General features: G+C 32.7%; 1 protein-coding gene across 2 annotated transcripts in view; it reads right to left on the reverse strand.

The window, feature by feature from the left end:
• Nucleotides 1-14401, reverse strand: part of IRSp53 (Insulin receptor substrate 53 kDa) — a 1482105-nt gene that overhangs the window by 1357717 nt on the left and 109987 nt on the right. For both annotated transcript variants that reach the window (XM_069839560.1, XM_069839559.1), the window contains exon 2: nt 77-343. In XM_069839560.1, coding sequence (XP_069695661.1) covers nt 77-121 — 45 coding nt within the window. In that variant the 5' untranslated portion in view covers nt 122-343. The remainder of the gene's footprint in view (nt 1-76; nt 344-14401) is intronic.

Below are 14401 nucleotides of genomic sequence, written 5' to 3' on the forward strand. Positions count from 1 at the left end.
CTTTTACGACAACAATCCTGGTTAATCTTGGGTCGTATCTAATCCCAACACTAAAAAGTAGTGGAACTCATCCTACCTTATAGATGCCGTCGACGAGCTTGGTGATCTCCTCCGTTTCCATGGTGACGTTCGATTAAAGGTTATCTGATGTGGTATAGATATTTTCTCCTTCGATGCTGTAAAAACTTTCGTTGATAGAGTTGGCTTGCAATATTCAGCCACACATTTCAAACACTGATAGCTCCTACTTGTTCTTGTTGATGACACTAGGATCGCTGTTAGCGATTGCAACAGTTGTAATAACGAAATGATGGCGGCAATCCAAAATCAACATCATGGGCGTCTGGAAAAACAAAAAGAAAACATTCTCATTTCAATAACTTGCTAATAATTCCTCACAAATCAAATTATATACGCAATTATTGAAGATATGAAATTCAATACAAAGCATTTAAATAACAAGAGCTATTTTAACTTCCTTGCAAATGCTCTTGTCTGCTCATAGGGATCTAATCGTCGCCACAGTTACAGGAAGAAATTTCTGAGATGACGTAATAAAAATACTATATAATAATAATAATAATAATAATAATAATAATAATAATAATAATAATAATAATAATAACAAAGTAATTTATTATATCTTACCTAGCAGAGTTAAGATATTCAGGCCTCTTTTACTCAAGGAAGTTTAGAATTAATACAAATAAATAAATAAATAAATAAATAATAATAATAATAATAATAATAATAATTTATTATATTTTACCTGGTAGAGTTAAGGTCTTCAGGCCTCTTTTAGTCAAGCAAGTTTAGAATTAATAATAATTATAAAAATAATAATTATAATAATAATGATAATAATAATAATAATAATAATAATAATAATAATAATAATAATAGTTTTATTTTCCCTGGCAGAGTTAATTCCATCAGGCCTTCTCTTCCACTCAACCAGTATCAAATCACATAATAATAATAATAATAATAATAATAATAATAATAATAATAATAATAACAATAATAATAATAATAATAATAATAACAACAACAATAAATATTCGTACACTGTGAAATACTATTATTGAAACTTATCCAAGACACTAGTTAACACTTTGAATAACAGTGGTTGTTCAGAAGAACCAGTTTTCTTTCTTTCTTTCTAAATTTTATAGCACAGATATTGCACCAAGGAACCACCTTTCGAGTATACATAGAGGTGCCATCTGTGTTTTGAAATTGTGTGCAGTGTTAAATAATAATAATAATAATAATAATAATAATAATAATAATAATAATAATAATAATGTTTTATTTTCGCTGGCAGAGTTAAGGCCATAAGGCCTTCTCTTCCACTTAACCAGCCTTAATCAATACAATACATAAATTTAAATTGCAAATATTTTCATTACACTCACTTAAAAGGTTCTCCAGCAATAATCTTCACTACACATTTATTTAAATTTAGATAAATCTATAAGGTAAAAAAAATTGATCGAAGCTTTGTTATGATCCAAGATATGAAAAACATAAAAAATTAATTTTTGCTGCAAAGGGTTAAGATGAATGGAATAGAAATTTTAAGTTAATTACTTAGGTCTATCATTTATAAAGTAAAAATACAACTGAATAATTTCAAGGGAAAAATTGTTCCAGAATCCTTGGCTAAGCGCATCAACGCTCTATCGACTGAGCTACCCAAAAACTATACAGACCTTGCCTCAATTATTCCCCGTACATCCACAAATCTCAAGTGGGTTGACAGAACGTCAGAGCCCAGCACTGAGTGCCCACTTTCTGCGCGACTTAAATTTGTGGTTTTCTGTTAACAAACAGTACCATGTTTCACATAGAAAGTGTGCACTGGGTTCTGGCGTTCTGTAAACCCACTTGAGGTATGGGGATATAAGAGGAATAATTGAACCGGGGTCTGGTATAGTCCCTGGGTAGCTCAGTCGGTAGAACGTTGGCGCGCTCATCCAAAGGTTCCGGTTTCGATACCCGGTCTTGAAACAATTTTTCCCTGGAAATTATTCAAGTTAACTTTACAGGGAGCTATACCTGAAAGCCAATTTCTTCAACATATTAAGAGAAAATCGATTCAGTACACCAGTCTGTAAAATAAACATCAAATCATTAAATATTACTTATGAGTATTATATTTCAGATCGAATGCAATATGCTATGTCTATTGAATGCGGTAATTTTGCACTTTAATTTTGAAAGACGATATCGTCCGACAGGGTCTTATTTATTGATTTATTGATTGATTTATTTATTGATTTATTGATTTATTGATTTATTGATTCATTTATTCATTCATTCATTCATTCATTCATTTATATATTTATTTATTTAAATCCACCACCAACAGAAGCAGGCTTCCAATTACAGGTGGATTATACAGATATATACACAAAATAGATAATAAGAAAAAAAAACAAAACAAACAACACAACCTAAAGAATGAAAATGCATAACGGTAACAGATGCTAGAATATAATATTGCAGTTAATATAGTGCCAAATGTCAATATAATGATGCAAAATTATTTAAAAACTAGAGTAAAAACATTATAATACACTTCTTCATTATTTAAATATCTAAGGAAATACAATTCTTTTTAATATTGTATACAATTGTCCAACTGTTAATCTGAAATCTAATTGAGAATCACAGTTTAAAGACAGAGAGTTGTATTACACATAACAAACAATGGAGAGTTCTTGAAGAAAACAGTTCTAGGAATGGGAGTAACAAAAGGTTGCCTGTGACGTAATTCTGTTTTTTTTTTTTTTTACTGGAGGAATTTAAGAAAATCGCAGTTATTCAATATACCGTTAACAGGAAGAAAATCCTAGTTTCGATAGGTAGAATGTGTGAATGACTGAGAATATTGGCATGAATACAACTTTCTGAAGAAAAGGGGGGGGGGTTACAATTACGTACTTTTATATGGATATGAATAACAGCACATATTTCAAAATACGTACATTAAAATATAAATAAATTTCCTCAAATAAAAGTTGACTGAAGTTGAAGTAAGATAGAGAAATTACAATAACCAATTAGCAACACGCAGTAAACACGATGAATCCATTCTTATGGGATAGAAACAGTGATTTGCTATGGGCTGTAAAGCCCGGCATCGCAAACACAAATACCGAGCGAGCGATATGGACTCTCACTGTAACGCGCTTGTTTATTGCGGGGACAGGCAGCAGGCAGTATCCATTACTAGTGATGAAACAAAGTAATCATTACGGGCGTAAATCCCACTGCATGACAAGTGTTATTATCCAATAAACACTGCACGCTTCGTGTTTCAAGAGGTTTCAAGCGCCGAAGAGGAATCGAAAAACGTACAAAAATTCGTTCATATTCAACTCTTCAATAGCTGCATACACAAACAAGTTTTTATTATTTTCTATTGTTATTATTTCAATCTGTTACCTCTCTTGGAACAATCGTCTAGATTTCAGAGCAATGATGCCTTTTGTTCTTCATGTGGTTATAATCAATGAATTCGTTCATTGTGAATTTGTTATTGAGTATCAGATTTTTCTATGAAGAGAGACACGGAGTTTAGAAAATACCATAGGGTATATACGCGTCTTCTTAGCAGACAACCGCATCTTTGTAATACAACTATAATATGAGAATCATTAAAAAAGTAAGGTATAATAAAGGCTGGTTCACAATAAACCGGGAACGGAAACGACAACGAGGACGAGAATGGAAATAATATTAAAATATGTTTCCCTCTTCTTAACTGTTACAATAAACTGTCTAGCTTTTATTAATCAGTTAATCTTTTAGTACTTTGATTTTTATTGTATTTGTAAATTTAATATTAGTTGTAGGCCTAATTACAATTGTAATTGTATTCTTAATATTGTAGTTGTAATCCCCTGGTAGAGGGGGAGAGAAGGCCTGATGGCCTTATCTCTACCAGGTTGGTTAAATAAATAAATAAATAAATAATTCACAATTAATTTTCACGTTCTCGTTCCCAGGCTTCGGTAAGTTTCTCGTTAATTGCAAATTCTCACATTTAAATACATGTTTTTTAACAATATTTCCGAGAAAACAACGAGAACGGGAACGGAAATATTGTTAAAATAAATGTAGTTAAATGTGAGCATTCACAATTAACTATTGTGAACGCTCACATTTAAGTACACTTATTTTAACATTATTTCCGTTCTCGTTCTCGTTTTCATTCCCGGTTTATTGTGAACCAGCCTTAAGAGCTCTCACGGGTGACAGATTCACCTTCTCGTTCGAATTTTCCATCAGGGCCACAGCAGAAAAAAAACATCTTTATCACGCTGCCATTAGATGGCGCATATGTTGCACGAGACCTAGTGTTTCTCGATAACAATTGAACATAAGAGTTGGGACACAGGATCCAAACATTACGTACCTTCTTTCATAATCCAGTAAGCATTCAGAACGGCTTTGTTTCTAATACCGTAAATACAAGTTAACAGGTTTTCCTTATTCTTCACTGATAAACTATCTGGTTTAATAGTAATTTTATGTAACTTATTATATACAATAAATTAAAACAAAAATGAGTCAAAGTCAGTATAGGAGAGGAAATGTCTGAAGGAAGTGAAATAGGGAGAGGAGTGCGACAAGAATCCCCTTCATCATCTACTCTGTTCAACATCTACTTGAAGGATTTGGTGAAGAACTGTTTTCAGAACTTGGGAGGTATAAAAGTAGGAAGAAGAAGAAGAAGAAGAAGAAGAAGAAGAATAAGAAGAAGAATAAGAAGAAGAAGAAGTGTATAAGATTTGCTGATGATATTGCGTTGTTAGCAGAAGATGAGACGATACTAAGGCTATGCTACTGGAGCTAAATGACAGCTGAGAGCAGTATGGGATGAAGATAAATGTAAGTAAGACCAAGACCATGGTTACCGCAAGAAAAATAAAGAAGGTAAACTTTAAAATTCTAAATGAGGCAGTAGAGCAAGTGAACAGTTTCAAATACTTGAGATACAATAAGCAGTAACATGAGCTGCAGCCAGAAAGTGGAAAGGAGGATAGCAATGGCAAAGGACGCTCTTACTGGAAAAAGAAGTATCTTCTGTGGAACTCTGGAAAAAGAACTAAGGAAGAGACTAGTAAACTACTTTGTGTAGAGTGTGACATTGTATGGGACAGAAATATGAACTTTACGACGAAATGAAGAGAAACGAATAGAAGCATTTCAAATGTGGATATAGAGAAGAATGGAGCGTGCGAAATGGACAGCGAGAATGAGAAATGAAGCTGTGTTGGAAAGAGTGGGTGAAGAAAGAATGATGCTGAAACTGATCAGGAAGAGGAAAAGGAATTGGTTGGATCACTGGTTGAGAAGAAACTACTTACTGAAGGGTGCAGTAGAAGGAATGGTGAACGGGAGAAGAGTTCGGAGTAGAAGAAGATACAGTATTAGATGATAGACGACATTAAGATATGTGGGTCACGTGCGGAGGCTAAGAGGAAGGCAGATGCTACGAAAGATTGGAGAATGCTGAGTTAGCAGTGAAAGACCTGTCCATGGGCAGAACATGTATGTATGTATGTATGTATGTATGTATGTATGTATGTATGTATGTATGTATGTATGTATGTATGTATGTATGTATGTATGTATGTATGTATGTATGTATGTATGTGTGTATGTATGTGTGTATGTATGTATGTATGTATGTAATTTTTCTCATTAGTCCCGTGCCAATTATTTCAATTATTATTTTTAGATACCATTGCTAATACCCAAGCCTCTGAACAGTGTGTTATTATGGGATCTGTCACCAATTTATAACACTTAATTATTGCGTCTTATTCGCCTTTATAGATTTCTATCGTTCTTAACGTGCAACAGATAAAATAATAATTTACTAGTTTATTTTCAACAACTGTAAGTCGTGTGTATGAAATGTTGCACCATAAATATAAAGTTAATCTTGAAATTAAGGGAAAAAATTATTCCACACAAAGATTAAAAAGACGAAAATATTTTCAGTAATTATTTAAGTTAATATTATACCCAATTCTGCATTGAATAATATCATATAATTGAAATTATGATACATATTCATCAAGAGTGTATTTTAATTCACGTAGTTATTGCAAAATGCTTTCCGATTAAATTTTATTTGCAGGCCATATTTATGTCTTCCTCTTTCGAGCACTCGGGGCTGTGATTTATGCCATCGGTGTGTGATTATTGCAATGGTCAACAATGTGAGTTATGCTGATAGGATGTAATTATTGCGTCCGTCAACAAGACGAGTCATTTTCACACTAACGATGATGTCCACTGGCATATTCTGTTTGTGTGGATAGTCATATCTCTGCCACGTCTACATGGCCGCAAAGGTTTTCATTTGCATGCAATAAGGCTGACGAAAACTATGTTTGATATGGCGGTAGTGTAGGTGGAATGCGGATTCCATAACGGTTGTCAAATGTATTCACTATTTTGTGTTTTAACCGTAAGATGGTGCGTCGTTCATACACAAATGTAAACGTATTTGATAAATTTGATTACATTAAAAATATACAGGATGAACAGTGAGAACTGTCATTAATTTTAGGGAGTTATTCTTTGAGATATTTCCAACAAAAACGTTTAATACAATTTTGCTCCTTTTTTCCTTCCTTTCCGAGACAAAGAAAAAATTGTTTTATATGAAACATTTCGTAGCGTGTTTCGGAAAAACCATTGATTTAATTATTCTTATTACTCACAGTCAATTTAAGACAGCAGGGTATTATGATAAGTAGGCTTCGTATTCCAGTTACCTAAAGACTGAAGTTAAAAACACATTGGATATGTAGTACGTCCAACACACGTAATGCAACTGACAAAGATATAAACAAACAGGTCGTCGCTGCGTGTTCGTGGAGTACAGTCAACTCCCGACATTCTGAAGCTACCTATACTAGTAAACACAAGCTTGAGCCATGATGTTCATTTTCGTTGTCATCTTAACATTGCAGTAAATAATAACGTGCATTCGTAAGATACATACCTTGAAATGATTTCATATTACAAGAACTTCTTTCAATAGCATATGACGTTATTTGTGCTGATGCAGTACAAGATATTCTTGTCTAATATTTTTTCGTGTTTCATTAGGATATTGCATGTGGCTCATCACTGAAAACCCACTAATTTTCTATGTACTTTACTAGAAATTTCCTAAAATGTAGATTGTTTAATTTATTAATTGGGATGTTGGCACTGAACATCATGGTAGGCTACACAAACCCATACTAAACTCGCTCGAGTAAATATCTTCATAATTTTCAGATTCTGATGGTACTGTATTATTTCTTTTGGATTACGTTCAACACACTTTGTGTGTCTTTTGGTATTGCAGTGTCTTTCAGTGCACTGTTTTTGTCACTTTTACGTTTATTTTACACAATTTATATGTAATGTTGTTTATACTGACGGTGAAAATATTAGTTCAAATATCCTCAAATATGCCCTGTCATATAAAACAATTTTCATCTCGAAAAGGAAGCAAAAAACGTGCAAAACTATATTAAACTTTTTTATATATCAAAGAAAGCTTATTGAAATTAATTATATTACTTACGGTTCACTCTACATACAGAATGAACATTATTAAATAATAACTGTTTAGTTAATTATAAGACTATTCTGAAGTCACAAGTATTGCAGCAGTAGTAGTAGCAGTGCATCATCATCATCATCATCATCCATTGTCTTCAATCGAAAAAGTCTTCAGAAAAAATGTTAGTTCAAAGAAACCTATATTCGTACGAATTGCTTTTTATGATTCTCGTTATGTCTAATCATTACAGAAGGGGAGCAAAATGTACTTTATTTTTTTGCAAAATAAATGTAAATACTTTATTCAAATTTCTGTGAAAGTAATTACATATGTCTATGTGAAATATTTTACTTTTAGAGTTATTTATGTGTTTTAAATGACAGATCAGTAAGTAATCAATACACGTAACAGTAATAAAATCATAAAGAAACTGAAATCCAAGTTAACGATTAAACAACGATTTTAAGAATAAAATATGCCGTTTTCGTCACACATTTATTGATTTCTTATTATAATACTCTATTCTGTAAATTTTCTCTTGAAATATTTATGGTCGTGATTCTCATATATTTAAAGTAATAATGGAAAATATATGTATTCTCCTTTTCCTTAATGCTGTACTGTATTGTAACGGTCACTATCTCAACATTGTTCTTATATTGTGTTTCTGTTCTAAGACACATCTTGAACGCCTGAGAAGAAGTAACATGACATTAGAAACTACAACAATTTAACAGTGATAATTTATTTGTGCACAAAAGTAGTAATTAAATGTTATTGGAAAGCGACTATTTTCGATTTGGTTCGTCGTGAAAGTAAAAATGTCAGTATTTTTGCGTTATGGTGATGATTATTACCAATATCCAGTGTTGTCTGGTGATTTTCGATATGTGTACAATGGTACATAATCAAGCAGTCACACGGTCAGCAGGCATCCTAGACACTGTTTCAAACTTTTCTTAAATTTAAATTACCAGTTAATTGATATTTTTGCGTCTGATATTGTTTCATTGCTTTGACTTACTTGAAATAAATAACCTAACAGAATAAATAATCCCTTCATTAGCTACAACAGGCTTAGATTAATTGCAAGCATGCAACGCCCGACAAACGTCCTTGAACTTCGGCGCTAAGGATAGATGCGCTGTGAGAGGCGACGTTTCTGTATGTTGCTTGGAATTATATACGGAGACTATGAGTGTCTAGATTTCTGCTGTGTGCATTAGCCTATAACAAGAGCACCATTGTGCATCTCTTAACTTTCTTACGAGGTATTATTTTTAATCCATAATTTAGTTATAGGAACTCACGTAGGTAAACCTATGAACACATTCTAAATAGTAGCCTACCTTTTCGTTGTTAAAAACCCATTACGAAAGTTTGTGTATCTAAACAGAAGAATAACTGGCAACGTGTTCAATTGCTCACACATTTTCCAGCTAACTCCTGGTGATTCATTAATCACAGTAATTTTTTCGTAAAAAGGTAAAATATATTAAATTACAGAAATAAACGTGATTAGTTTTAACTATCCATTATTTTCTCACCTACCTGTCACGATATTGTCATTCATTTTATTAGAATGCGGAAAAGCTTGCAGACCCTGAACGAGCGTGACTGGTTGCTTAAAAATACTATTCATTTCTCGCTTTTACTAGCAACTTAGTCTTTTTGAAGGCTTCATTCGAGGTTATACATCAGAGATGGTCTGCAAATGTGAAGACATAGTTTTAAGTACGCATGAAACGTAATATTGTCTTTAATATTGTCAAGTCTAGGACATCCAATGTGTCCTGATACCTAATAATTGTGAAAAGAATCTCATCGTATCAATATAATATTTTCGGAAAATGCTACAAGTGAAATATAGGCTAACTAAAATTACTATAAACACTAATAAAATAGTAAATTAAATCTCATTACATAAACTTGAAAACTTAAAAATTAATGTTACTTATTTGAGAATATTAATAGCTTGAGAAAATAGAATACAACAGATTTTATAGGTTACACTAAGAGCATTGTATTACTTTAATAGACATACGTAAGTAAGAAACAATACGGATAGAATTAAACAGACACAATTTCCAGATGTACTGATAAAAAATTAAAATAGTCGTATAATACTGAACGAATATATTGCAGAAAAACCGAAACGCGACATCCCGGCTCTCGGTCAAGCCGATCGCAGATTCCGCTGACGCAAAAATCATGCTATCGGTAATACACCATATAGTACTATTTAAATTATTCATTACATGGCAAACTTACTAGTGTTAAATTGTATAAGCGCGTGTGGCTTACAGCTGTTTCGGTGTATCCTTCAAACCATCAGAGCCTACTATATCTCGGTGTCATCTAGACATCGCTGCCTGTTGTAGGAGTGCGTTTGCGTGTTGAAAAGTGGAGTCGTATAGTGTATGTGTTCTGAAATTGATCTGTGTGTTGAGGATTTGATTAGGGTGTGTTTTAGTGTGTCTGTATATTTCATATTGTTCTAGTGTGTTGAGTTTTTGGTTTTTGGGTTGTATGTGTAGGATTTCCATGCCTGTATTTATATTATTGTATGTATGGTTAGCATTAGTTATGTGTTCGGCATATGTAGATGTATTGTGTCCTCTGGTTATTGCATTAATGTGTTTTTGTAGCGTGTTTGGAATGATCTGCCTGTCTGTTGTGGTGCGAGTACTATTTAAATGTCATTTTCTTTTAATTTTATGTCATTTATCCATTACTTTAAGGGCATTTTAATGATAATTTCAAGTAGATTTTTAGGTCATCAACAGGGAACGGATTTATATGGACTAAAAATATATGAAATATGTAAATATATATGTAGTTATTTTTACCAAAATATGGAATTAAATATGGATTTTTACCAAAATATGGAATTAAATATGGACTTAAAATTATAAAAAAATGACTATGTACGTTAAATATTGGTACATTTTAATCAAACTAAACAAAAAATATAATGGACGTACCTTATCTTCCAATGTAGTTTCAACAAAACACAATTTTTATTGTCTGTTACCATAACAATAGGTTACAAACATTTCTTTCAAGTGCTGAAAAGTGAATCTTCTTCTATTGTCTCTGAGGATAGATTTATACTGACTAAAAGAGCGTTCGACGTCACAAGAAGTAACTGGTACATAATTCAATTTCACAATGTCTGCTGGGGATAAGTCCAAGTTAATCTTCACTGTTGATTCACCACTCATCACAGCAACAACCTTTTGTAGTTCTTCATATCCAGGGTTTTTTGAAAGTACAGTGTCCACCTTAGCTCTTACTGCATCTGCAACTTTACCTCTACCACGATTCAGTTGTTCCACAGTACTATTTATAATTTCAAAACTTTCAGATAGTGAAAGGTGCCTATTTTGGAGACTTTTGAGCGTTTTTATGATGCGTGAAAATGTATGCTGAATGTGAGCTAAGTCATTCTTCACACTTATGTCACAGGTAACTGTTTTCGCAGTATCAATTGAGACTGCATCTTCAGAGTCCAATGCAAGGAGAACATTGTTAATAGAGTCTATATGTTCGGCATAATATTCAACTGCTTCTAGCCATGTACCCCATCTAGTTAAAATTGGCTTTGGTGGCAATGGAATTTCAGGGTACATTTCTTTCAACACGTTAACTCTACTGGGAGCTTTGAGAAATACTTTTTTCACTGATGAAATCAACAAATCTACTTTAGGGAAATTGTCTCTGACCACTTCTGCCACACGATGAAATGCATGCGCCACACAAGTAAAATGAGTCAATTTAGGATATACAACAGATAATGCTTGTCCAGCTTTGACCATATAAGGGGCAGCATCGCTAATAAAGAATAACACATTATCGTACATAATACCCTTTGGCCACAGGATACCCATAGCTTCGTTGAACAGTTTAACTATAGTTTTGTTATTGCACTTTTCTAGAACATCACAATGTAAAAGAATTCGTTCAGAATATTGTTCACTTAACAAACCGATAACTACATTACCAACAAGTCTACCTTCTTTGTCGGGAGTCTCATCAATGGAAACCCAAATTGAACTATCTTTAATTTCATCTCTTATCTTCTGTATTGTCTCATCGTAGATGGATGGAGCATACGTCTTCCTAAGTGTTGACTCATCCGGGATTGTATGTTGAGTATATTTTTCAAGGAATTCCCTGAAGACCTTATTCTTTAGTTTGTAGAGAGGAATATCAGCAGAGATGAGAGAACGGCACAGGTCGATGTTAAACTCAGATCTTACATTCGATGTTGTTGGTTGTGTTAAAAACAATTGTCTCTGCTTGGAATTTAGTTGTTTGTTGGCCTGATGTTTACTAGTTGTAATGTGTTGTTGCACCAGGAACTTTTGTGTAGATGATACTGCACACTGACACAAATTACAAAATAATATTTTATTGTCAGTTGATAAACCATCTTCTTTAAATTCTGAAATGTAACTTGTTAGTTTTGATTTTAAATTGACTGAATGACGTACTTTTGGCATATTTACCGTCTTTATAGTATGATTTACAAAACTGAACCTATGTGTACTCTGACTGGCATTTAACTGTTGAGCTGCACAACTGAAGTCTGTTAAAAATTTTAAATTAAATTAATACAGTTTTGTAACTTACTTTCCCATTGTTGATAGGACTGCTAATTTTCAAATAACTCTGATGTTAAAGGGATTACTGAACATGTGTTTAAATCTCTATTGTTGAAATGTATTTTTAAAAGTTAATGGAATTTTGTTTTGTTTTATTGTTAAACCTAATATAATATGGACTGTTTTATATGAAATATGGAAAATATATGGAAATTAACGAAAATATGTACTAAACTCTAAAATATGGAAAAATATGGAAAATAAAAGTAGGATTTTTCAACCCTACACATTGTGAAACATAAAGATAATGCAAAATATAAATTATATTAGCTTTATAAGTAAATATGTATTTACATATAAATCCTTTCCCTGGTCATCAACATCCGCCCCCTAGTTATATTATAACCATAGGCATCTTCAAATCGGCTTACTATATATATAATTTATTTCAAGAAATAATCTGCCCAGGCATCCTGGGTTTGCCAAAAACACAGAATAACACACATATAAGAATAGTAATGATTACAGTAAGATAGATGAGCCAAATTTAAATGTGAACTAGGAGCTTAAGTTTAAGAAATAATAAATTTGTACATATATTTGTAACAATCACACACTAACGAATAGAAAAGGGGGGGGGTATTATGATATTCCGTATAAATGATTTTTCAGAATTGCCACAGACCCTTTAATGGTTGAAGTAATTATTTTTGGAATGATGTCATGGATTCCAAATGTTTTGATAGTGTTTACAGTTGATCGTGGGATGGTGCCCCTCGCTCCGATCATTAAACCATGTACTTCCCAGTTGATAGATGAAAATTTATAAATTCACGGTGTTTTTACACAGAAAAAACCCTCTGGAAATATTATCAAATCTATCTGAACTCTTTGAGGACGAAGAGTCAGTAATAATAGTAAACTCACATTAGTACATTATGCAACGAGCCTATAATGGTAGTAATTAAGACGCGAGTATGTTTATGAAACGAACGCAAGCGAGTTTCATAATTTTCATACGAGCGTCTTAATTACCATTATAGGCAAGTTTCATACGACTTTTTATGCTCGACCATATTTATAACTTGAAATTATTCATAAGTATTCATGTTATTCTTATCTGACTGAGGAGTGGAACTGCCCTTGTGCAATGGATCGTAAATTGTGAGATGTGCGCAGACGCGAAAGTATTGGTTTTTTCCGAGACACAAATGTCATTGACCTTGATATAATCTAGAGAGTAAAATAAACATTAATCTTGATATAAGCTTAAAATTGATTTAGACATTGAAAAACGAGATGACAAATTGAATTTATCTGAATATTATTTACAATTGACGCTAATTATTATAGTAACAGAACATAACCTTCTGCGACAGTATTGGATTTCCAGCCTCCGTGACGTTTCGCTAGTTGTCTTTCGATTGCATATCCGAGAATAATCGATACTTGCGCTTTCATATTCCTACAATAGTGTTTTCTGATTGGTGGAAGACCTGAACTTTAATGAATAGGTGTACTTTAATGAGGTCCATTAAAGTGCTGCTACCAGGTGTATAATTACTACATTTCGGCACGGTCGAGCATAAAAAATATTTTCACATTAACCTTATTCATTGTGAAAGTGGACACATCTTTATACATAGTAAATGCTATACCCATAAGCTAAGACTGATGCTTTTTGTGAACCCTGTTGTAGTAATTCAGACTCCCTCGAGGAGACATCTGTTAATCGATATTGCAAATGTCAGCTTGTGTAACCATGGAATGCTAAAATATGCGGAATATTTCACGCGTTTCGTGGCATGTTTCGCAATCTGGCGGCCCTTTAATAAAAATACAGCAAATTACCAGTATTCAAGTAAATATTGTCACTTACAAATGATACCAAAATGTTACTCTATGAATAAATAAAACCTAAAAGATGAGCCAATTTTAAAATTTATGCAATTCTCTTCAAAATGTTATTTATCTTTTCAATTCACAATACGACCACGTACGTATCGTTTAATAATTTCATTTCACACCCTCGTGAAAACCAGAATTGTAAAAGTGAAAAAAACAAACTCAAACAAAATGTTTCAAATAATGGAGAATATAATGATGAATTATTCACTAGAGATGCAGCCTTCAATTTTATATTGCTTGTAAACGACACACTTATGAAACGTAATCACATTTCGAAGGTTGGAATTACCATTGTTTTCAG

This window comes from Periplaneta americana, chromosome 11, assembly GCF_040183065.1.
Source record: "Periplaneta americana isolate PAMFEO1 chromosome 11, P.americana_PAMFEO1_priV1, whole genome shotgun sequence".
In the NCBI taxonomy this organism is placed as follows: domain Eukaryota; kingdom Metazoa; phylum Arthropoda; class Insecta; order Blattodea; family Blattidae; genus Periplaneta; species Periplaneta americana.